The 26,358-nt window shown below is 43.0% G+C and overlaps 1 protein-coding gene across 2 annotated transcripts in view; it reads left to right on the top strand.

The window, feature by feature from the left end:
* Positions 1 to 26,358, top strand: part of rapgef5a (Rap guanine nucleotide exchange factor (GEF) 5a) — a 238,688-nt gene that overhangs the window by 77,129 nt on the left and 135,201 nt on the right. For both annotated transcript variants that reach the window (XM_060942610.1, XM_060942609.1), the window contains exons 6-8: positions 1,637 to 1,718; positions 21,074 to 21,122; positions 21,231 to 21,307. In XM_060942610.1, coding sequence (XP_060798593.1) covers positions 1,637 to 1,718; positions 21,074 to 21,122; positions 21,231 to 21,307 — 208 coding nt within the window. The remainder of the gene's footprint in view (positions 1 to 1,636; positions 1,719 to 21,073; positions 21,123 to 21,230; positions 21,308 to 26,358) is intronic.

Here is a 26,358-nt window from a genome sequence, read left to right as displayed (position 1 = left end):
CACGTTTTAGAAAAGAAAAGAAAAAAAATCCACTTTCAGATCTGCTTCATAGTAACGAGTAATGAGGACCTTGATAGAAATGAAGTAGAGTAAAAAGTATGATATTTGCCTTTCAAATGTAAAGCTAAAGTCATAAGTTTCCAAAAAAAAATACTCAAGTAAAGTACAGATACTCAAAGTGTACTTAAGTACAGTACTCAAGTAAATGTACTTCATTACTGTCCACCTCTGGTCGACAGCATTTCTTTACATGTGCTAGTCAAAAGTTCGGACACACCTTCAAATTCAAAGTTTTTTCTTCATTTTTATTCATTAAAAGTCACTTCATGTCTTAAAGTAATGATGGATGTTGTTTCTCTTTACTTAGTCGAGCGGTTCTTGATATAATATGGATTACTACAGTTGTGGTGTTGAATAGGGCTGTTTACTGTATTGTTATTATCTCATCTCATCTCATCATCTCTAGCCGCTTTATCCTGTTCTACAGGGTCGCAGGCAAGCTGGAGCCTATCCCAGCTGACTACGGGCGAAAGGCGGGGTACACCCTGGACAAGTCGCCAGGTCATCACAGGGCTGACACATAGACACAGACAACCATTCACACTCACATTCACACCTACGGTCAATTTAGAGTCACCAGTTAACCTAACCTGCATGTCTTTGGACTGTGGGGGAAACCGGAGCACCCGGAGGAAACCCACGCGGACACGGGGAGAACATGCAAACTCCGCACAGAAAGGCCCTCGCCGGCCACGGGGCTCGAACCCGGACCTTCTTGCTGTGAGGCGGCAGCGCTAACCACTACACCACCGTGCCGCCCTATTGTTATTATTTACTGTTTAATCTCAAACACATTAAGAAGGCGAGAAATTGCACTAATTAACTTTTGACGAGGCACACTTGTTAATTGAAAAGCATTCCAGGCGATTACCTCATGAAGCCGGCTAAGATAATGCCAATAGTGTGCAATAGTTTACCACATAATTCCAGATATGTTCCAGATGTTATTTCATAGTTTTGATGTCTTCAGTATTGTTCTACAATGCAGAAAAGCCTATGAATGAGTCCAAAATTTGACTAGTACTGTATGTTTGACGTATTTGAGTCAATGTTTGAACCAAATATTATGATTATAGGATGATTTTGACGGCGTAGCAGAACTCGGTTATGCCTCAAACATTCTGATCTATTTTTTTGGTATTCTGTTGCCTTTCATAAAGTGACAAAGCCTCTCAGTAAGTCTACTTTTTTATTTCCTTTTCATGAAATGCGTGTTTGTCCTCTTCTAGCAGCTTGGTCTTATCGTCACTGTATCCTCGTGTCGAGTATTCTCTGTGGGCCGTGTTGAGTTTGTTCTGGAGGTGGACTGATATTTTCACGGATGCTTGAGTCAAGAACGCTTGTATAAAATGTCCAAATGGAGACAAATGGCTAGCTGAGGTTTATCATGCTGAGTGCGGTGGAGTGCAGAGACTACTAGTCAGAAGGGGGCAGTGCAGAGCTGAGGCTTTAAACCTGTGTGTGTGTGTGTGTGTGTGTGTGTGTGTGTGTGTGTGTGTGTGTGTGTGTGTGTGTGTTGGTTACTATTGCCATGTTTGATTTGGCTGTCTGTGTGTTTATTTGTCTTTTTCTCCAGTCCCGAAGAGGATCCCGAAGGAAAACGGGATATCTGTGGAGAAATTCTGCAGATGAAAGCTTTGGAAAGGCTAACATCCACGGTGAGTGCGTGTGTCCTCACTTTACTGTGTCCCAGTCTTTCTATATCTGTGCAGTTCAGCTCATGGCTGCCATTTAAACCCAAAGGAGGGCCATCTGTCACATTATCTTTCCCTCGTGTCCCTGTGGCACAGAGATCAGTCGTACTTATCTCACACTCAGTAACTGTCATGTAGCAGAGCTCAGAATCACCCTGCACTGACCACACACACACACACTGTGTAAAAATAAAGTATTTTTCAAGTGCAGAATTTACTCCCATCACTTATTCCATAATAAATTTTACACCTTGCACAGCAGTATTATATATTTTATTATTATCGAATGGCATGTCATACGTTTCATCCATTCATAATAGCATTAATGTTGAGGAACATCCACAAAACAAGTTATCCCTTACATTATAGCAGCTATAAATATCCATTCCCTCACTTGTTTCTCTTCTCAGTCTTGGAGGTAATAAGACAAAAGCATTATTATATACAGCTTGTAAACCCCTTTATTTTAAAGACTTTCCCAGTGTCGGTAAAATTAAAGTTACAGCTTGACCTCTGACTGTTACAAAGTGCCGACATTGAAGACTCCTTATAAAAATCCTCAATAAACACCTCCTCACAGAAAACATCACTATATCAATGATTATTCTATCCACATCCACTGGATATGAGCAATAGCATGCTCTGATTGGCTACTCTACTACTAGGCTATCAGCTCATATACCGTGAGTAGAGAAAAACAAAATGGCGGAGCGTGTTGCTGAACCAACCAAGGATGAAATAAAAACTCTACTCGAATACAAAACCCCAAAAAATACACAAAAAAAGCAACAAAATATGGAGTGAAAGTATTTGATGGTAAGAATGTATCTTTTTATATTTTTGAAATAATATATGTTATTTACCAGCTGGGAGGTCCGTATAGTGAAATACCATGGCCGAGGTCTTGAAAGTACTGAGCGAGGCTCTCTGGGCCAAGGTCAGTATTCAAGGCCAAGGTCACGGTATTTCACCATACGGACCGACCTTAAGCTGGTAAATAATATATTTATTTTTTTCTTTACCAAATTCTAACAGAAAACGAGAGCGCCCGAAAGGGAAAACCGAGCTGAGCCACCATTTTGAATCCTCATTCACGGCTGTAATGCAAATGGCTTCCTCCTCGGTATACAAGTGCACTTCCATGGCAGGAAAAAAAAACTACATTTTGCCGCCTATGTAGTCCCCTATTTATACAAAATTGAGTCATTCAGGATTCAGCCATGTTTTTGCTCGGCGTTAGCAACAGTTACAGGTTTTTAGCTTTCTCCTGAAATGTTTTCTTTTATTTCTTCTTCCTCAGGGTAGTAAAACTCGCTTTCGCTGTGAACACTGTCGTTATCGCCATCCATGCTGTAAAATTAATGCTATTTTCCTGAGAAATGCTGGCAAAAATTTATAAGATTTTTATTAATCTTATAAATAAATCTTATAAAAAAAAGATAAATGTTGACAAAAAATGCTGCTATGTTTGTTGTTGTTGTGAACGAGCAAGTCGCCAGAGGTCCATAACCGGGGTCCGTATCATAGGATACGGACCCACTCGCCAGCCAATCAGAGCGCAGGATTTGATGGAAACCAGACCGCGAAAAAAATAATTATTATCGCATTTTTCACAAATTGCTCCTGTCATTTCGCCAGTTTGTTTACATTATTCATCATTAAGCATTAAAATTAGTTGATTAGACTGGTTCAAAAACTCAAAGAAGTTTGAAAAGTATATCACTGAAATGTCCAAGGAAGAATTCAATAAATGTCTAAAGCTATTCTATACCTCGGCACGACAGCAAGACGGCACTTTCTACAAAAAAACAACACTAAAGTCAATTCATGCAGCCATTGATAGGTTTTTAAGAAGTCCGAGTAAGCGGAAATGATTTTGTTGGATGTTTTGTATGAAGTTTTTATTTATCAAATTAACAAAAAATAAAAATGCTCTGTTTCTCAAAATCCAGTGAATGTGGATAGAATAAAACAGTTATTCTACTCAATCTCATCGTACATGGCTGATAGCCAATTTGGTGCTACACGCCTCGTTGGCTATCAGCTCATGTACAACTCAGTTTCGTGGAATAACTGTTAATTACATGGTTTTTAATCTTCTGATGTGGAGCATCTACTATACAAGTTCCTGTCCATGTTGTTACTATAGAAACAATAACGTATTCAAACACATGGATTAATATAAACCTGTGATTTTCTTTGTGAGTCTGTGCTACTGTCAGAGCTGCTGTTATAGAAACTCAGACTCAAGAGTTCAGCAATGTTGTGTATGGTGGCTGAAAGAGGCCACAACACTTCCCAATTAAGACAACACTCACAAATGCAGAAAACACATATATCAGTTCGACAACACGTAGTTGCGTCTTACAAATTGAGAAAACGATTACGAACATAGAGAACACAGACAAATATAATCTACAGCACATGCAACAATTAAATTTGAGAACATGCCTTCTGCAAATTCTTACAGCGTTGTTGTTAGCATGTACTACTTGCCTTCGATAGCACTGGCTAGACCACTTTATTAGCATTCATTAACACTACTGATGAACGCTACACTGTCTGGAAGGTGACGTCACTGCCACGCTGATGGCGCCGACTCGCAGTTAAGCTAACGTTGGACTTCGAGAAGGTCTAGGGTGATACATTTTTGGTCCCTCCGACTATAAATCAAAATCGGCTTGGTTAATTCATCTGTCACTTCCTACATAAACATACACTGCCATGGCCTTCTGTCCAGGCAATTAATTCCTAACCAGTGAGTGAGCAGCTCTAAACTCTTCTCAGCCTGGAGACAACAAACAAAAACAGTCTCATTGGATAACTCGATTTTAATGTTTTCAGGACAGTAACCCTTTCATTTCTGAAGCAAATTTGATAGAAAATGAGGCCAAATTCGAATTAGAAGAGAATAATTATCATGAAATTATGAAAGAAATTAAAAAATGAAAGAAATGAAATATAACATTTGAAATGCTGATATGTTTGGGCCTTCTCAGAACGCCTAGAAGTCCCTCTGCATACCGTATACAGCAATACATACTGTATATCCAGCAGGGAATCAGGGAGATTAGACGGATGAGTGAAGCATGAAAATGCTGCTTAGTGTGAATTTTCCAAGACAAATGTCTATATTGATTGCTGAAGAGATAAATAACACGGGTAATTTCAGTAAATTACATGATAAATTATGATCAGATATGCCCTTAGTGTTTTGCTCCTGAATGGTGACATGAACATGTGTAATTTTATCTCTCTAATTCCATCTATCTATTTATCGTCAACGCCCTGAAGGCCAATTGGCCTGTCGGTTACCAGCCTCTTACTGCATCTGTCATGAGCACACTTAATTTACTGCTGGCTTGCTAGGCTTGCCACAGCTTCCCCACACACACATTACATTACATTACATTACATGGCATTTAGCAGATGCTCTTATCCAGAGCGACGTACAACGAGTGCAGAAGTCTGGTATATGAAGTGCTGAAGTTCTAGACAAGAAAGTTCTAGTGCCAACTGAACAAGTGACAACAATACTTCGTGAAATATTCTGTTGACGTATCAATACTCAAACAGCCAAGGAAACAAGCCAACCATATAAAGTACAACTAAATAGAGAACTCAAACGGCTAACCCCAGGCTAGACGGCCCCCAGCCTAGGATGGTCTAGACTGAGGTGGGGTTTACATTAGACCGTATCAGCGGATCATCAGATTAACGTTTTTAAAATGATTAGTGTGCACACAGCAACACCAATACATGATTCGCGTGCACACAGCAACACCAATACACGGATACGCTCGGCTCCGCAGGCATCCTGCGCTCCAAATCACTCCGCCCTGAACAGCGAGTGCCCTCTGGAGGGTGCGCACTCCGGCCCTGCGCAGCTCACACAGCGCGCGAGTGAAGTGCACAAGCGGTGATTCGGGACTGAGCCGCTGTGTGTGTGATCCCAGCGCATGTCACTTACCACTTGCAAGTGGAAGGATGGCAAGCCTAAAGACAATCATAACTACACAATGGGCAGTATTTGCATCAGTATTTGCAGTATTTTCATACTTTTATACTCTTTAATGAAAGGTGATACAAGGCGGAAGTCCGCGTCGTTTTTCAGCAGTCGTATCACATGACCAACGCCAGCGAATCAGGAAGGTGGATGTCACAGTGACGTTGTCCAGTGACGACGCCAGCTAGAGCTCAGCACAGTGTATCCGCGTATTCTCAATGTTTACACAGCACCGGACCAGACACGATCTAGATTGAATACGTGGACCCTGGCGGATTCCCGTTTCCCGGCGTTTCCAGGCGGTTTAATGTAAACGGACAGTGCATCCGCGAAGAAAACGAGACAGATACGGTCTAATGTAAACTTGGCCTGTAACACACAACCATTCACACCTATGGGCAATTTAGAGTAACCAGTTAACCTAAGGGCATGTCTTTCGACTCTGGAGGAAACCCACACAGACATGGGGAGAACATACAAACTCCACACAGAAAGACCTCAGTCGGCCGCTGGGCTCCAAGCCCAGAACCTTCTTGCTGTGAGGCGACAGTGCTAACCACTACACCACTGTGCCGACCAAAATCTGTCACTGATAGGATAAAAAGCTGTGTATCGAGCAGCGGTAATGGTAGAGCACACATTTGTTCATATTTGGTGTAAATCTGTTTTTCGAGGTAGTAAGCTGAAGAATTATTCCAATTGTAAGTAGATCTGCCTTTAACATCATACATTACAGCTAAAATATTAGAAACTAATAACACCATACCTAAAAATAGCTATAAAATCATGTAAAACTGTATAAAATGTGCTGAATGAATCATGGTAACCGTTCCAGTTTTGCACATTTCTGACTTAAATTTCATTCCATCTGTGTATTAGCTCTGCCGTCTCAACAGTCTGCGCGCCACAGAGAGGGATCTCAGTTGCAGGACTCGGGCTAAAGGGACGTAACTTGTGTATGATGTGTGCAAGGGCGGCTGGTATAAATGAGCTAGCAGGGACTATCCCCTGTCTATCAAAGATCTAAAAATCTACACAAGGTCTCTTTGTTGGCAACTAACAAATGTTAACAAAGAGGAGTATTGTACTTTTGTGGAACTGAGTGCAAGAGCACCACTGAGGGTCGTAAGAATGGTGTGAATAATGCCCCTTTTCCACCAAAGCAGTTCCAGGGCTGGTTCGGGGCCAGTGCTTAGTTCAGGGTCTCCGCGGATCCTTAAAAAGTCTTAAAAAGTCTTATTTTTAATGTGTGTTTTTTAAGGTCTTAAAAAGCATTATATTTCGCTATTTTTTGAGCTATGGTATTAAATTTCACATGGGAGGTATTAAATTTCATCCGGGTAGCCTACGGTAAATGAAAAAAAAACATATGTCTGGATTTTTTTTCCGCGCTAACGTTATTTATTCAACCAGCGTCGTTTGTTATCAAGATGCTGAACAAGTAGCACAAGAGCCGTTGTGTGTCTAGCACTAGTTCTAATAGCGCAGGAACCACGCCACAGGGGGCAGTGTGTTCTTTTATCCATGTAGTAGACAGTGATGGGAATAACGGCGTTAGAAATAAACGGCGTTACTAACGGCGTTACTTTTTTAGTAACGAGTAATCTAACTAATTACTTTTTAAATCGTTATAACGCCGTTCCCGTTACTTACAATAAAATACTATGCGTTACTTTATTAAAGCTGTTCTCATCTGGCACGCTGCTCGCTCAGCCTTTCTTTACTCTGCTTTCGTGTGGGGCGGGGAGACACGAGACAACGGCACAGTAAGCCAATCAGAGTAGATTTGGACAACATACGTAGGTAGGCCACGCCTACTGCACTACTGCGCGCTCTTTCAATCAGAAGACCCAGCGATGGCGAGCGGTCAGCCCAGCACTGCGCTTTCACACTGGAAATACAGCCAGGACTTTTCATTACTTGAAATAAAAGGCAAGAGTGTTTACGTGCAATGCACATTATGTCGAGGAACAAAGCGTTTGTCCTCGTCAGTGGCCAGTAATTAGTAACAATTTTAATAACTACAGAAATATATTACATTTGATAGTCTTCTCACATTGTCCCACAAAAATATTAATATAGTGTAGATAACATTGCTAATTGGTTCTGTTAAGTGTCCATTTCAGTCATTAAACACATTTAACATTCACTTTTATTATGATTACACTAATTGAATGATTTTTTTTTTGAGGGGGAACAAAATGTAACGGAATAATTACTTTCTCTGGTAATTAGTTACTTTTATGACAAAGTAACTCCGTTACTAACTCAGTTACTTTTTGGGAAAAGTAACTAGTAACTATAACTAATTACTTTTTGAAAGTAACGTGCCCAACACTGGTAGTAGAACCATTGAGAGTAGAGCAGACGAGGAAGAAGTGGTTGAACTTGAACATGAACGGAGATGGGGAAGTGTAAGTTTAGTAACAAGTGGCTTGAGGAGCCAAAATACAAAAGTTGGCTAACAACAGCAACTTCAGAATATGAAGCGAGATGTAAGGTATGTCGGAAAGACATCAAGTTAACAACAATGGGCTGTAAAGCCCTTGACGCTCACTCGAAAGGGGAAAAGCATATGCGCTATGCTGCTAGTCGGGCAACAACAGTCCCCAGAGGCAGTTCGATCAGTAGTCAAACTTCCTTGCTTCCTCACTGTTTGTTCATGGCAGTACCCTACTATTAAAATATTGAGAAAGCAGTTAATGTTCTGTTTTGTTAACTGAAGATCAATTTGTTTCCTCACTGTTTATGTTTACAGCAGTACCCTACTATTAAAATATCGAGAAGGCAGCTAATGTTCTGTTTTGTAAACTGAAGATGCACATTTTTTATTAAAAAAAAATGCTTTGAACTTAACCTAGAGTGTGCTTTTTTTTTTTTTTTACTGTACGTATTTGTTCCGCGGTAGTGCTCTTATTTTTTATACTCAGTGGTCTTAAAATGGTCTTAAAAAGTATTATTTTTGCTGGTCAGAAATGTGCAGAGACCCTGTAGTTTGGAACTGGGTTTTCTGTTTCCACTGACAAAGAACTGGCTCTGGGGCCAGAAAAAACGGTTCCAGGCTAGCACCAACTCTCTGCTGGGCCAGAGGAAAGAACCGCTTACGTCAGCGGGGGGGGGGGCGGAGTTGTTAAGACCAACAACAATAACAAGACCACGAAAGATCGCCATTTTTAAGTGACGAGAAGCAGCAGCTGTACAAACGCGAAGTCATCCATTATTATTATTATTATTGTTGTTGTTGTTGCTGCTGCTTCTTCCATGTTGTTTTTGCTTTGATATTCGCGCCAAGGTTTATGTAAACGTAGCGACGTAACTGACGTATACAGCGACGTAATGACGTATACAGCGACATAACGACGTGTCTTCCGTTAGCACCGCGAGCTATGGAAAAGCAAACTGGTTCTCAGCTGGCTTGCAAGTTAAACGAGTTGTGAACCAGCACCAGCACTGGCCCCGAACCAGCCCTGGAACTAATTTGGTGGAAAAGGGGTAACAGTGACGACTGGTTGTTGTGAACCCCAGCCTCACTTATACCCCTTTTCCACCAAATCAGTTCCAGGGCTGGTTCGGGGCCAGTGCTGGTGCTGGTTCACAACTCGTTCAACTTGCGAGCCAGCTGAGAACCAGTTTGCTTTTCCATAGCTCGCGGTGCTAACGGAAGACACATCATTACGTCGCTGTATATGTCAGTTACGTTGTTGTATACATCATTACGTCGCTGTATACGTCAGTTACGTTGCTACATTTGCATAAACCTTGGCGCGAATATCGAAGCAAAAACAACACGGAAGAAGCAGCAGCAGCAACAACAATAATAATAATAATGGATGACTTCGCGTTTGTACAGCTGCTGCTTCTCGTCGCTTAAAAATGGCGATCTTTCGCAGTGTTGTTATTGTTGTTGGTCTTAACAACTCCGTCCCCCCGCTGACGTAAGCGGTTCTTTCCTCTGGCCCAGCAGAGAGTTGGTGCTAGCCTGGAACCGTTTTTTCTGGCCCCAGAGCCAGTTCTTTGTCAGTGGAAACAGAAAACCCGGTTCCAAACTAAGCACTGGCCCCGAACCAGCCCTGGAACTGCTTTGGTGGAAAAGGGGCATGAGTGTTCGTGTGTAAATAAACTAGAATATACACAGAACCAACATGACCAGCGCACAATTGATTACATAACACCAGATCTCTGATTTCTCAGGGAAAGCAACACAAACACAAACAGTGGGTAATTAAAATACACATGCAGACTCAGTCTGGATGCCGATCTGGTAAGGTTGGGGGAGAAAATTATTGGAAAATCTGCATCTCTGACAGAAAGCGTGCTGTGTAATTTCAGTCCATTTTAATAACAAAAAAAAGAATGCAAATGTTTATACATGACTATGATTAAGGACCCTTGACAGTACTTCTCTCAATACTTCTACAGCATTTAATGTAAACCCTACATTAAAGGTGACATATGATACCCCTTTTCCACAAGTTGACACAGTTCCCTGAGGTCTTAATGAAATGTCTGTGACATTCTTTGATCAAAATAACAAAAGGTTAAATCCCCACAGCTCCCTTCACCCCGTCTAAACAGCCCTGTTCAAAACGGCTGATTTGAGGAACAACCTGTCCCTTTAAATGATAATGAACTGCTGTTCACCCCACCCCCTCTTCCTACAGCCAATCAGGTAGCACTTTCCTCATGAATATTTATTCACAAAGGAAGTTTTCAAGCCATGAGTGGAGATACTCAGATGAGGAGGTGATATACTTCTAATTATTCGATCCACATTCACTGGATATGAGCAATCGTGCACTCTGATTGGCTACTCTGCTACTAGGCTATCAACTCATATACTGTGAGTAGAGAAAAACAAAATGGCAGCATGTATAGTGAATCAACCAAGGATGAAATAAAAACTCTATTTGAAAACAAAACCCCCAAAGAATACAAAAAAAGCAACAAAATATGGAATGAAAGTTTTTGATGGTAAGAACGTACCGTATCTTTGTTTTTTTTTATTTTTCAAGAATTATTATTATCACATTTTTCACAAATTGCTCCTGTCATTTCGCTGATTTGTTTACATTTGCCATCTTTAAGCATTGAAATTTGTTGAATTTTTTCAGACTGGTTCAAAAGCTCAAAGAAGTTTGAAAATTACATCACTGAAATGTCCGAGGAAGAATTGAATAAATGTCTGAAGCTATTCTATACCTCAGCACGACAGCAAGACGGCACTTTGTACAAAAAAAGAACACTAAAATCAATTCGTGCAGCCATTGATAGGTTTTTAAGAAGTCCGTCTAAGTGGAAATGATTTTGTCGGACGTTTGTTATAAAGTTTTTATTATCGAATTAGCAAAAAATAAGAATAAAAATGCTCTGTTTCTCAAAATCCAGTGAATGTGGATAGAATAAAACAGCTATTCCACTCAATCTCAATATAGCCAACACGGTGCTATGCGCCTCGCCGGCTATCAGCTCATGTACGACTTGATTTTGTGGAATAACTGTTAATGAGCTCTACTTATGACATAGAAAGTGGAGACAAATCTGAACAGCTTGTTGAAGCTCATGTTTTCTGAAATGGGCAGAACAAAAGAAACTGACTTGGGTGTCTTATTTCAGAGTTTGTGGATTGGTAGGCACTCGAGATACCCAAATGTTTGTGCACAAGCACTGAAAAAGTGAGTTTTTCATAACATGCCCCCTTTAAATGAGAGAATCCAAATAAAATACGCTTCACAGAACAAGTCCGCCAGCAGATTATTACTAATATAGTTGCTGCTTTCTTTTTCAGCTCAATCTCTATTATCCAATTCAGTTCTATTCTATTTGTGTAGCACTTTTAACAATGGAAATTGTCACGAAGCTGCTTAACATAAATCAGGAGATCAGATTTACATTTAAATTTAAACCTTAATGGCCTCATATGCACTCTGACGGATCTGACATGTTTTTGTTTAGTTGTTGCCTTTTGCAAACCCCACTACCACTTTAGAAGCACACGCCTCCCTCTATCAATTATCAATCACTTGGTTTATTTATTCCTTTTAGCAGTAACGACCAAATTACAAGGAGTGTCAACAAGACACAAACAATCCTACATATAAAAATGCAACTCAATAATCAATAACAATAAATTGTTCTCCCCTCCTTGAACTGCCACCTTATTGTGGTGGAGGGGTTTGTGTGCTTGAATGATCCTAGGAGCTATGTTGTCGGGGGCATTATGCCCCTGTCAGGGTTTCCCAAGGCAGACAGGTCCTAGGTGACAGGCCAGACTAAGAGCAGTTCACCAAAACCCCTATGGAGAAAAATCCGAGGACCGTGACGTCGCCCGGGATGACGCAGCCGGGGCCCCACCCTGGAGCCAGGCCCGGGGTTGGGGCTCGTATGCAAGCGCTTGATGGCCGGGCCTTTGCCCATGGGGCCCGGCCGGGCTCAGCCCGAAGAGGTGACGTGGGCCCGACCTCCTGTGGGTTCACCACCCACAGAGGTAGCAGTAGGGGACTGGTGCAATGTGGATTGGGTGGCAGTCGAAGGCAGGGGCCTCGACGACCTGATCCCCGGACACAGCGGCTGGCTGTTGGGACATGGAATGTCACTTCGCTGGGGGGGAAAGAGCCTGAGCTTGTGCGGGAGGTTGAGAGGTACCGGCTAGAGATAGTCGGGCTCACCTCCACGCACAGCTTGGGCTCTGGAACCCAGCTCCTCGAGAGGGGCTGGACTCTCCACTTCTCTGGAGTCGCCCGTGGTGAGCGGCGGCGGGCTGGTGTGGGCTTGCTTATAGCGCCCCAGCTCAGCCACCATGTGTTGGAGTTTACCCCAGTGAACGAGAGGGTCGCCTCGCTGCGCCTTCGGATTGGGGAGAGGGCTCTTGCTGTTGTTTGTGCCTATGGCCCAAATAGCAGTATAGAGTATCCGGCCTTCTTGGAGTCCCTGGGAGAGGTACTGAGGAGTGCTCAGACTGGGGACTCCATTGTGTTACTGGGGGACTTCAATGCTCACGTGGGAGATGACAGTGACACCTGGAGGGGCGTGGTTGGGAGGAACGGCCTCCCCGATCTGAACCCGAGTGGTGTTTTGTTATTGGACTTCTGTGCTAGTCACGGTTTGTCCATAACGAACACCATGTTCGAGCATAGGGGTGTCCATAAGTGCACGTGGCACCAGGACACCTTAGGTCGGAGGTCAATGATAGACTTTGTAGTCGTTTCATCTGATCTCCGGCCCTATGTCTTGGACACTCGGGTGAAGAGAGGGGCTGAGCCGTCAACTGATCACCACCTGGTGGTGAGTTGGATCCGCTGGCGGAGGAGGAAGCTGGACAGACCTGGCAGGCCCAAACGTATGGTGAGGGTCTGCTGGGAACGTCTGGCCGAGCACTCTGTCGGGGAGGTCTTTAACTCCCACCTCCGGGAGAGCTTTTCACAGCTTCCGAGGGAGGCGGGGGACATTGAGTCTGAGTGGACCATGTTCTCTACCTCCATTGTGGACGCAGCTGTTCGGAGCTGTGGCCGCAAGGTCTCCGGTGCCTGTCGTGGCGGCAATCCCCGAACCCGGTGGTGGACACCGGAAGTAAGGGATGCCGTCAAGCTGAAGAAGGAGTCCTATCGGGCCATGTTAACCTCCAGGACTCCCGAGGCAGCTGACGGGTATCGGCAGGCCAGGCGTGCTGCAGCTCGGGCAGTTGCGGAGGCAAAAACTCGGAACTGGGAGGAGTTCGGGGAGGCCATGGAGAAGGACTATCGGTCGGCCTCGAAGAAATTCTGGCAAACCGTCCGGCGCCTCAGGAGGGGGAAGCAGTACTCTGCCAACACTGTTTACAGTGCGGGTGGGGAGCTGTTGACCTCGACTGGGGACATTGTCGGGCGGTGGAAGGAATACTTTGAGGATCTCCTCAATCCCACCGTCATGTCTTCCACTGAGGAGACTGAGGCTGATGACTCAGAGGTGGACTCGTCCATTACCCAAGCCGAAGTCACTGAGGTGGTTTGCAAGCTCCTCGGTGGCAAGGCACCGGGGGTGGATGAGATCCGCCCTGAGTATCTCAAGTCTCTGGATGTTGTGGGGCTGTCTTGGTTGACACGCCTCTGCAACATCGCGTGGCGGTCGGGGACAGTGCCTCTGGAGTGGCAGACTGGGGTGGTGGTCCCTCTTTTTAAGAAAGGGGACCGGAGAGTGTGCCCCAATTATAGGGGAATCACACTTCTCAGCCTCCCAGGGAAGGTTTACTCCAGGGTACTGGAGAGGAGAATTCGACCAATAGTCGAACCTCGGATCCAGGAGGAACAATGCGGTTTTCGTCCTGGTCGCAGAACACTGGACCAGCTCTATACCCTTCATAGGGTGCTCGAGGGTTCATGGGAGTTTGCCCAACCAGTCCACATGTGCTTTGTGGATCTGGAGAAGGCATTCGACCGTGTCCCCCGTAGTATTCTGTGGGGGGTGCTTCGGGAGTATGGGGTTCGGGGCTCTTTGCTAAGGGCTGTCCGGTCCCTGTACGAACGGAGCAGGAGTCTGGTTCGCATTGCCGGCAGTAAGTCAGACCTGTTCCCGGTGCATGTTGGACTCCGGCAGGGCTGCCCTTTGTCACCGGTTCTGTTCATAATTTTTATGGACAGAATTTCTAGGCGCAGCCAGGGGCCAGAAGGAATCCTGTTTGGGAACCACAGGATTTCATCTCTGCTTTTTGCGGATGATGTTGTCCTGTTGGCTTCTTCAAACCGGGACCTTCAGCATGCACTGGGGCGGTTTGCAGTCGAGTGTGAAGCGGCTGGGATGAGAATCAGCACCTCCAAGTCCGAGGCCATGGTTCTCGACCGGAAAAGGGTGGCTTGCCCTCTCCAGGTTGGTGGAGAAGTTCTGCCTCAAGTGGAGGAGTTTAAGTATCTCGGGATCTTGTTCACGAGTGAGGGAAGGATGGAGCGTGAGATCGACAGGTGGATCGGTGCAGCCTCCGCAGTGATGCGGTCGCTTTACCGGTCCGTTGTGGTGAAGAAGGAGCTGAGCCAAAAGGCGAAGCTCTCAATTTACCGGTCGATCTACGTTCCGACTCTCACCTATGGTCATGAGCTTTGGGTAATGACCGAAAGGACAAGATCGCGGATACAAGCGGCCGAAATGAGTTTCCTTCGCAGGGTGGCTGGGCGCTCCCTTAGAGATAGGGTGAGAAGCACAGTCACTCGGGAGGAGCTCGGAGTAGAGCCGCTGCTGCTCCACATCGAGAGGAATCAGCTGAGGTGGCTCGGGCATCTTTTTCGGATGCCTCCTGGACGCCTCCCTGGGGAGGTGTTCCAGGCATGTCCCCCCGGGAGGAGGCCCCGGGGAAGACCCAGGACACGCTGGAGGGACTATGTCTCTCGGCTGGCCTGGGAACGCCTCGGTGTTCTTCCCGAGGAGCTGGCCGAGGTGTCTGGGGAAAGGGAAGTTTGGGCTTCCCTGCTTAGACTGCTGCCTCCGCGACCCGGTCCCGGATAAAGCGGAAGAAGACGAGACGAGACGAGAAATTGTTCTACAACCCCGATTCCAAAAAAGTTGGGACAAAGTACAAATTGTAAATAAAAACGGAATGCAATGATGTGGAAGTTTCAAAATTCCATATTTTATTCAGAATAGAACATAGATGACATATCAAATGTTTAAACTGAGAAAATGTATCATTTAAAGAGAAAAATTAGGTGATTTTAAATTTCATGACAACAACCAGGGCCGTTGACAGCTTTGGCTGGGCCCGGGACAAAATAATCTGAGTGGGCCCCCCCCAAATAATCTGAGTGCCCCCCCCACACACACACACACATACGCGCGCACGCACATCGCCACACAGCAACCACCCACACCCAACCCCTCTTTTCACAGTCTCCATTCACTCCAACCCTTAAATAACAGGTATTCCAAGCCCATTATAACAGTCAACCATTTTATTTCAACATTTCAACATATTTACAGTTTGAACATTTCCTTAGTCTGCAACTATTCAGGTGCGAAATGCAATGCGCCGGACTTTTGCTGTGGCAAAGTCGTCAATAAGGTCATTGAAGTCCAGCTTCTTTGCAAGTTCGCGCTCTATAGAGAGCATAGCCAGTCCATTGAGCCTCTCCTGTGACATGTTTGAGCGCAGGTAGTTGATAAACCAAAATGATTGTTTACGGGATGGAACCGGGCCTCAATGAGAACGGAGTTATGGCTTTCCCAAAATCTGAACATAGAAGCATCACCACTAGTGATGTGTACAGTGAGTTTTTCAGTGTATTTTTTTGTCTTGTTTTTCATAAACGTCCTTTCCGTACTCGATTTAGAATGTTACAAAAAAAATTGACACCCTCCCAACCACGTAACATTAGCCTGTCTGACCTGGGGGCTGACATGTTTATCACGGATAAACCAAAAGGATTACAACGTTCCCTGGATATAGAACTGGACCGAGAAGATTTCAAAATCTTAACGTGTAAGCAACAACAATAAAACAGAGGTTGTTTTATTCATTTAGGGCTTATTAGGCTACTTTCATTAATTGCGCTTTTCATACAGGCCTATCATTTTTCACTTGAGCAAGGGAATTGTTTGAAGAGTATCCAGTCTAAGCGAAAGTTTAATGTTTTGCAACAGACTAACCTCAAAACACCCCATTTATAGCCCATTCGTTACATTAAACTCTATCTAGCTGGCAATTTCACATGCTGTCGTATCTACACGGGATGATTTCCAACAAAATAAGGTTTAATTAACAAGAGGCAGCGTTCCACGGGCTTTCAGCTAACCAGAGTCCAGTTCAGCGCAGCTCAGCAAGCGTGCCTAAAACATTTGGATATGATTGCGGGCCAATGTGCTATTCTTTGCTTCATTGAGATATATGCAACACAGTGTTATTAAACCAATATGTTTATGAAATAATTCAATGCCCTGTGCATTTCAGTGTTCACTCAGTGTACCCTGCTATCCCCTACTTTATAATTATGAATGGTGCGTCGCGCGTGCTGGGGTTACATTACGGGGCTGGAAAAAAGTTATCTGTGTCTTACCTGGCTCAGCTGCCCCACTGCATCATCTGAATCTTTTCTAAAATATCTATGCAGTGAGCCCCTGAGGCTCTTGGCTTCTTCATCTCTTTTTCTCTTTTATTTTCTTTTCTTTGCTCCTGACTTGTGCATGTTGGCAAACGGGCTCGCACGCTTATTGTCGAAGCGTTATGATGGAAATAGTGCCGCGTTATTTGGCGCCTTAATCAAAGACCAAACCATTTCTGCATTAGGGGTGGTAGGTGGGTTCTTGAATCTATTTTCGAAGACAATAAAGGCAAAAGAACCAGAAATCATTCATTGAATGCAAATATAGCACATTTTTCTCCCCCAAATCAACACATTTTGAAATGAAACAGAATGATTAATGGCATCTTCATGAGGGACCAGTTCTGGGCCCCCCCTCATGCCTGGGCCCGGGACAAAATAGCCGGTTGTCCCCCCCTGTCGACGGCCCTGACAACAACACATCTCAAAGTTGGGACAAGGCCATGTTTCCCACTGTGAGACATCCCCTTTTCTCTTTACAACAGTCTGTAAACGTCTGGGGACTGAGGAGACAAGTTGCTCAAGTTTAGGGATAGGAATGTTAACCCATTCTTGTCTAATGTAGGATTCTAGTTGCTCAACTGTCTTAGGTCTTTTTTGTCGTATCTTCCGTTTTATGATGCGCCACATGTTTTCTATGGGTGAAAGATCTGGACTGCAGGCTGGCCAGTTCAGTACCCGGACCCTTCTTCTACGCAGCCATGATGCTGTAATTGATGCAGTATGTGGTTTGGCATTGTCATGTTGGAAAATGCAAGGTCTTCCCTGAAAGAGACGTCGCCTGGATGGGAGCATATGTTGCTCTAGAACCTGGATATACCTTTCAGCATTGATGGTGTCTTTCCAGGTGTGTAAGCTGCCCATGCCACACGCACTAATGCAACCCCATACCATCAGAGATGCAGGCTTCTGAACTGAGCGCTGATAACAACTTGGGTCGTCCTTCTCCTCTTTAGTCCGAATGACACGGCGTCCCTGATTTCCATAAAGAACTTCAAATTTTGATTCGTCTGACCACAGAACAGTTTTCCACTTTGCCACAGTCCATTTTAAATGAGCCTTGGCCTAGAGAAGACGTCTGCGCTTCTGGATCATGTTGAACTATAGAGTTTTAGCTGGCAACGGCGGATGGCACGGTGAATTGTGTTCACAGATAATGTTCTCTGGAAATATTCCTGAGCCCATTTTGTGATTTCCAATACAGAAGCATGCCTGTATGTGATGCAGTGCCGTCTAAGGGCCCGAAGATCACGGGCACCCAGTATGGTTTTCCGGCCTTGACCCTTACGCACAGAGATTCTTCCAGATTCTCTGAATCTTTTGATGATATTATGCACTGTAGATGATGATATGTTCAAACTCTTTGCAATTTTACACTGTCGAACTCCTTTCTGATATTGCTCCACTATTTGTTAGCGCAGAATTAGGGGGATTGGTGATCCTCTTCCCATCTTTACTTCTGAGAGCCGCTGCCACTCCAAGATGCTCTTTTTATACCCAGTCATGTTAATGACCTATTGCCAATTGACCTAATGAGTTGCAATTTGGTCCTCCAGCTGTTCCTTTTTTGTACCTTTAACTTTTCCAGCCTCTTATTGCCCCTGTCCCAACTTTTTTGAGATGTGTTGCTGTCATGAAATTTCAAATGAGCCAATATTTTGGCATGAAATTTCAAAATGTCTCACTTTCGACATTTGATATGTTGTCTATGTTCTATTGTGAATACGATATCAGTTTTTGAGATTTGTAAATTATCGCATTCCATTTTTATTTACAATTTGTACTTTGTCCCAACTTTTTTGGAATCGGGGTTGTATATTATAAGTACTATAAATAGGGAAATTCATGATTAATGATATTAAACTACATTAATATCAACTTATACCCTATCCAGTAAGCACTTTTGGTGGCGGATGGTGGCCTCGCTGCCCATCATTGCCTCTCCCTGGCAAACAGACCACAGTCCTCATTGTTATGGCTTAATTTGTTGTCTGTAAAAGAGTATGCTGAATAATATGAGTGCTTGATCTATAATGACTAAAAATAGCTGTTTTTGTAAGTTTCTTGCTGATTGATTGAATTTGATCTCAGCATCTACAGCATTTGAAATGTTTTATTCCTTACACTGATGAACCTTTCTGCAATTAGCACTGCAAGATGTGTATTGTAAGGGATGTATCGTAGCATTTATTAGATTACGAATGTGAGACGATGGTGATGATCACTACACCACCGTGCCCCGCCCCTTATTAATCTAATATTTTTCATTCTATCCACATTCACTGGATATGAGCAATCGTGTGCTCTGAATGGCTACTCTACTACTAGGATATCAGCTCATATACCGTGAGTAGAGAAAAACAAAATGGCGGAGCGTGTTGCTGAATCAACTGAGGACGAAATAAAAACTCTACTTGAAAACAACACCCCGAAAATGCAAAAAACAAACAAAAAGTTTGAACTTTAAAGTACTTGATGGTAAGAATGCATTTTTTTTTTATTTTTCAATAATTATTATTATTGCATTTTTCACAAATTGCTACTGTCATTTCGCCGGTTTGTTCACATTCTAAGCGGAAATTTTGTCAGACGTTTTGTATAAAGTTTTTATTTATCGAATTTGCATAAAATAAAAATGCTCTGTTTCTCAAAATACAGTGAATGTGAATAGAATAAAACAGTTATTCCACTCAATCTCGTCGTACATGGCTTATAGCCAACTTGGTGCTATGCAGCTCATGTACGACTCGATTTTGTGGAACAACTGCTAATTATTTTTTTCGCGGTCCAAATCCTGCGCCCTGATTGGCTGGCGAGCAGGTCCATATCCGACAGTATGGACCCCAGTTACAGACCTCTGGCGACTCGCTCGTTCACAACAACAACAAACATCGTAGCAATTTTTGTTAACATTTATTTTCGCATTTCTCAGGAGAATAGCATTAATTTTACATCATGGATAGCGATAACGACAGTGTTCACAGCGAAAGCGAGTTTTACTACCCTGAGGAAGAAGAAATAAAATAAAACATTTCAGGAGAAAGCTAAAAACCTGTAACTTGCTAACGCTGAGCAAAAACATGGCTGAATCCTGAATGACTCAATTTTGTATAAATAGGGGACTTAAAAAAAAGTAATTGTTTTCCTGCCATGGAAGTGCACTTGTATACCGAGGAGGAAGCCATTTGCATTACAGCCGTGAATGATGATTCAAAATGGCGGCTCGGCTCGGTTTTCCCTTTCGGGCGCTCTCGTTTTTTGTTAGAATTTGGTAAAGAAAAAAATAAATATATTATTTACTGGGGCGGCACGGTGGTGTAGTGGTTAGCGCTGTCGCCTCACAGCAAAAAGGTTCTGGGTTCGAGCCTGGCAGCCAACGGGGACCTTTCTGTGCGGAGTTTGCATGTTCTCCTCGTGTCCATGAGGGTTTCCTCGGGGTGCTCCGGTTCCCCCACAGTCCAAAGACATGCAGGTTAGGTTAACTGGTGACTCTAAATTGACCGTAGGTGTGAATGTGAGTGTGAATGGTTGTCTGTGTCTATGTGTCAGTCCTGTGATGACCTGGCGACTTGTCCAGGGTGTACCCTGCCTTTCGCCCGTAGTCAGCTGGGATAGGCTCCAGCTTGCCTGCGACCCTGTAGAACAGGATAAAGCGGCTAGAGATAATGAGATGAGATATTATTTACCAGCTTAAGGTCGGTCCGTATGGTGAAATACCGTGACCTCTGCCTTGAATACTGACCGAGGCCCAGAGGGCCTCGGTCAGTACTTTCAAGACCTCGGTCACGGTATTTCACCATATGGACCTCCCAGCTGGTAAATAACACACACATATATATATATATATATATATATATATATATATATATATATATATATATATATATATATATATATATATATATATATGAGACACATCCTCCATAGACTCAGATGTCCTGTTCATTTAAAAAAAAAACCCTCTACAGCACTTCTCCATTAAACATAAACACTGCACAGTTCCTTGTTAATCAGTTTGTTTTTTCTTCATTTTTCATCATTTGATATATCCTGCGATGATCTGGCGACTTGTCCAGGGTGTACCCCACCTCTCGCCCATAGTCAGCTGGGATAGGCTCCAGCTCGCCCGTGACCCTACACAGGATAAGTGGTTATGGATGGATGGATGATTTTATGTTTTGTGATTTTTTTTGTTTCTTTATTTGTTTGTTTGGGTATTTTAAGTGTAGCTGAAACACATTTCCTGTTCTTCACAGGTACAAAATGAACTCGCTGCTGCACTGGCAAGGAAAGCGCGGAAATCAAGTAAGATTAATGAGCTTTCTGTTGTGAAGCAAATAAATGAGTGTCTTCTTTATGGTTGTGTTTACTAAACTCTGTTGGACTAATAGATTACATGCTGATTGATTGCAGTGTCTGAGGACGACAGTTCGGAAGCAGGAGAAAGTTCCCCACAAGAACCACAGAAGCCAATTGAAGACAACACCAAGGTACAGTGCACTGAGAACATCTGATTTCCATGGTTTTACCTCATACTGTGTTGTTAACTACAAGGTTTATTTTATATTCAGCCATGTGTATTTTATCCATGTGATATTTTGCTGTTTAAGTAGAGGCTGTTGATTTAGCTAGCTAGTATTTAACCTTTAAACCATTTATACATGCAATATAAAGACACACAGACAGTAAAAAAAAAACAGAAAAAACAATCAAGAATATCAACATTTTCCTCAAACGTGTTGGCGAAATATATATAAAAAGATTCTGTTGGTGTTGGACTAAAATTGCACTGTAATTACGCTTAGCATGAACCACAAAACAAAATTTCACAAACTCCAATGATATGATATCATATAACAAAAATATATTCATTCAAGTAGGCCCTGATTGGTGGTTAGATGAACATATGAACTGAAACAAATACAGAAAAATTCTAAAGCCATTACTGCTAATTAACATTCATTTATTATCTTTTATGGCCAGGTTCCCTACCCAAACTGATAATCACATCATCAGTTTTTCCTTTGGCTAATCAAACACAAGGTACACCACCAATCTTGCTAGAACAGTTGGGGGTTAGGCGCCTTGCCCAAGGGCACTTTAGCCAGTCCTGCTGGTCCAGGGAATCAAACCAGCAACCTTTTGGTCCCACAGCTGTTTCTTTAACCCTTAAGCCATGGCTTCATTATCTGTAAACAGCATTTCTTTGGCTTTGTACCTGTACTCTGCACAACGACAAAGTTGAATTTAATCTAACACCATTTATCCATTGTGGGTTGTGGGTGAGCTGGAGCCAATCCCAACTAACACTGGGCGAAAGGTAGGGTTCACTCTGGAGAGGTTACCAGTCTATCATGGGGCTAACACAGAGAGACAGTCATTCACTCTCACATTCACACCTATGGACAATTTAGAGTAGTCAGTTGTCCAAATCCATGTCTCTGGACCGTGGGAGGAAACCGAAGCACTTGAAGAACAAGCAAACTCCATACAGAAAGGCCGAATCAGACACGAGGTTCAAACCCAGAACCTTCTTGCTGTGGGGCGACGGTGCTAACCACTGCGCTAATTAAAAATGAATGCAAATTTTGTATAGCGCTTTCACAATTTTTATAAGCAAAGCTGTTCAGGGGTAGTGCTATTATAACATTATTTGTGTAGCTCGCTGGACAAGTAAGCTCTTTAACCCTTGTATGGTATTCGGGTCTGTGGGACCCGTTTTAATTTTTTATCAAAGGAACAATGATACGATTAATTATTTTTTCAAACTCAGACTCATTGGCCTTGGCTCATTTTCTGTGAAGAACATATATCAGAACACATTTTCAATGACCACACACTGATTCGTTACAGTTAGTGTGCAGCAGAGGTGGACAAAGTACCCAACTTCATTACTTAAGTCAAAGTACAGATCCCACTGGTCAAAAGTTACTCCGATACAAGTGAAAGTTGTACAGTCAATTTTTTACTTAAGTTAAAGTACTGAAGTACTTGCTTTTAAAAATACTTAAGTATTAAAACGTTTTCTGTCAACGCATTGTTGTATTATTGACACAACACTTACAATACCTCATGCCTCTGAAGCAACCGACTGGCTTATTTTGTGAATTCACAAAATGAATGCATGCTGTGCCATCATGGTGGTTTAACGTTAAGCTAGCTAGTCGGTGAAACTCCACCTGACATGCTAGCAAACTCTTTTCAAACTCAAAATCATATTGGGTAGCTAATGCTACTAGAAAAGAAAGATTTCTACATTCTGTTTATTTGGCAAGATTATGCTAAAACATATTTCTGAAAGGACTTCAGATAAGTTAACATTATTCATGTTAGCGTAACTCTGTTTTTACATGCTAACTAACAGTGTCCAAGTTAACTAGCTATGTGTTAATGTTAGCCGTGGGCAAGGCTACGGCAACTTGGCAGGCAAATCCATAGAAAGTTATTTGACTAACCAGACTGCATAGCTATTGCAATGTTATTGCTAGCTCTAAAAGCACAGACAACTTCGTTGCAAGCTTTCTCTTGGAATAAAACGTTTATATCCCTCAATATGCTTCCGCAGGTTGGACGACGAATTTTCGTAGGCCGTGATGTGGTTCGGTTTCAGGCAAACAAAGCAAAAATTTTAAATGAAACAAATCTTTAATCCTTTCAGAAAACTGAAACATGGGTTCGTGGGCCATGGGTGCGTGTATTCCCCAGAAGACCCGCCTCCTTCCATTCTGCCATCAACTGATCGTGTTCAAATAACGCTGCTGAGAATTCACTGAACTTGATTTTATACAGTCTATGGACGTGAAATGATCCTAGTGATTACTGATCGGCTGTCTCAGTGTCACCTGCGATAAAAAACAATCATGTTTTAGAAAAAAAAAGAAAAAACATCCACTTTCAAACCTGCTTCATAGTAACGAGGACCTGGATAGAAATGTAGTGGAGTGAAAAGTACAATATTTGTCTTTCAAATGTAGTGAAATTAAAGTCATAAGTTTCCAAAAAAAAAAATACTCAAGTAAAGTACAGATACTCAAAAAGTGTACTTAAGTACAGTACTCAAGTAAATGTACTTCGTTACTGTCCACCTCTGGTGCGCAGTAGTTACTTGCAGCATGTCGCACTATTACGTTTAAACATACAGACACTTACTGAAGGAAAACGTTTGGGTTGCGAAAGTCAGGAAGGCAACTACGTACTACCCGTACAAAAATACTCATGTCACAAATCCAGACACAAAATCTGTTTGTCCTTGTTGAATGGACGACTGATTTGTCCACCTTGTGTTTGTAAATTAAGCTTAAATTAAGTATGATTACTGTTTTCAATGAAAGTACTTTGTTGTTGTACAGTACAATTGTTGTCATGTCGGTCTGATCACAATTGGCTAACACAAAAAGATTTGGGAAAGTGAATTAGCAAGTGATATAAAATAACACGAACAGTTTTGGTAGGATTTTATTTCACCCTGAGACTTTCACTGTAAATCTTGACTGGTGAAAAGACTGCAGTATACAGCAGCTGTAATTTACAGAGCTTACTCACAAAATTGTCAAACTGCTCTTCGACTTTCATTATAAGTTTGAAATAAATGGGTTTTCTGTTTGTTTCTCGGTGCAGGCAAGTGTGTTAAAATTCTTGTTCCTGAAACCTGTGTGTGTGTGTAAGTAGACTATGGTGAGAACAAACTTCCATTAGCCAGCTGTAGGAAACATTTTCCCTCTGCAACCCCTGTTTCCTGAACAAAGAACAAAATTTTAAAGCAATTTAGCTTTTAGAAAGAGTGACTCAGCGGCTTAGCGAAGAATAATGAGCACAGGGGGTCACGTCTGACGAGGAACATGCTGCTTTATTTCAGAAAGGTGTGTGTTTCCTGTGGATTTCTGGAATAATGTGAAGTGTGTGTATGAAGTTGTGTTTGTGTGTCTGACCGCATTTATGTGTCTGTAGTTGTGTGAGGGAGAGAGGTGGGGGGGGTACAGAGGTGGAGGGAACGGGGAACAGGACGGAGCGGGTGGGCGAGTGAGCTTAGCAGAGCTTCAGACATGGAAAACCTCTTACTGAGTCTCAATAATTCATCAGTTCACAAAGATTTGGCCAGACAGAACAAACTAACACAATAAAGCAACATGGTGCAGCAACACAACACAGATCTGAGATCAGACGTCCTCACTACAATCACACACTAAACACACACTGCACAGACCTGAGATCAGACATCCTCACTACAATCACACACTACACAGACCTGAGATCAGAGAGAAGAGCAACATAGTGAAGCGATACAACACTGATCTGAGATCAGACATCCTCACCACAATCACATACTACACACACTGCACAGGCCTGAGATCAGACAGAAGAGCAACATAGTGCCGCAGCACAGCACAGATCTGAGATCAGACGTCCTTGCTACAATCACACACTGCACAGACCTGAGATCAGACATCCTCACTACAATCACACGCTACACGGACTTGAGATCAGACAAAAGAGCAACATAGTGAAGCAACACAACACTGACCTGAGATCAGACATCCTCACTACAATCACACACTACACAGACCTGAGATCAGACATTCCTCACTCCAATCATACACTACACAGACCTGAGATCACACATCCTCACCACAATCATACGCTACACAGACCTGAGATCAGACATCCTCATTACAATCACACGACTACACAGACCTAAGATCAGACATCCTCACCGCAATCATACACTACACAGATCTGAGATCAGACATTCCTCACTCCAGTCATACACTACAGAGACCTGAGATCAGACATCCTCACCACAATCATACACTACACAGACCTGAGATCAGACATCCTCATTACAATCACATGACTACACAGACCTGAGATCAGACATCCTCATTACAATCACATGACTACACAGACCTAAGATCAGACATTCTCACTACAATCATACACTACACAGACCTGAGATCAGACATTCCTCACTCCAGTCATACACTACACAGACCTGAGATCACACATCCTCACCACAAACATACGCTACACAGACCTGAGATCAGACATCCTCATTACAATCACACGACTACACAGACCTAAGGTCAGACATGCTCACCACAATCATACGCTACACAGACCTAAGATCACACAGCCTCACTACAATCGCACACTACACAGATCGGAGATCAGACATCCTCACTCCAGTCATACACTACACAGATCTGAGATCAGACATCCTTACCACAATCATACACAACACAGACCTGAGATCAGACATTCCTCACTCCAGTCATACACTACACAGACCTGAGATCACACATCCTCACCACAAACATACGCTACACAGACCTGAGATCAGACATCCTCATTACAATCACACGACTACACAGACCTAAGATCAGACGTCCTCACCACAATCATACGCTGCACAGACCTAAGATCACACAGCCTCACTACAATCGCACACTACACAGATCGGAGATCAGACATTCCTCACTCCAGTCATACACTACACAGATCTGAGATCAGACATCCTTACCACAATCATACACTACACAGACCT

Source organism: Neoarius graeffei, chromosome 16 (genome assembly GCF_027579695.1).
Source record: "Neoarius graeffei isolate fNeoGra1 chromosome 16, fNeoGra1.pri, whole genome shotgun sequence".
Lineage (NCBI taxonomy): Eukaryota > Metazoa > Chordata > Actinopteri > Siluriformes > Ariidae > Neoarius > Neoarius graeffei.
Note: the sequence above shows the minus strand (reverse complement) of the source record. Positions and strands in the feature narration are given on the sequence as shown.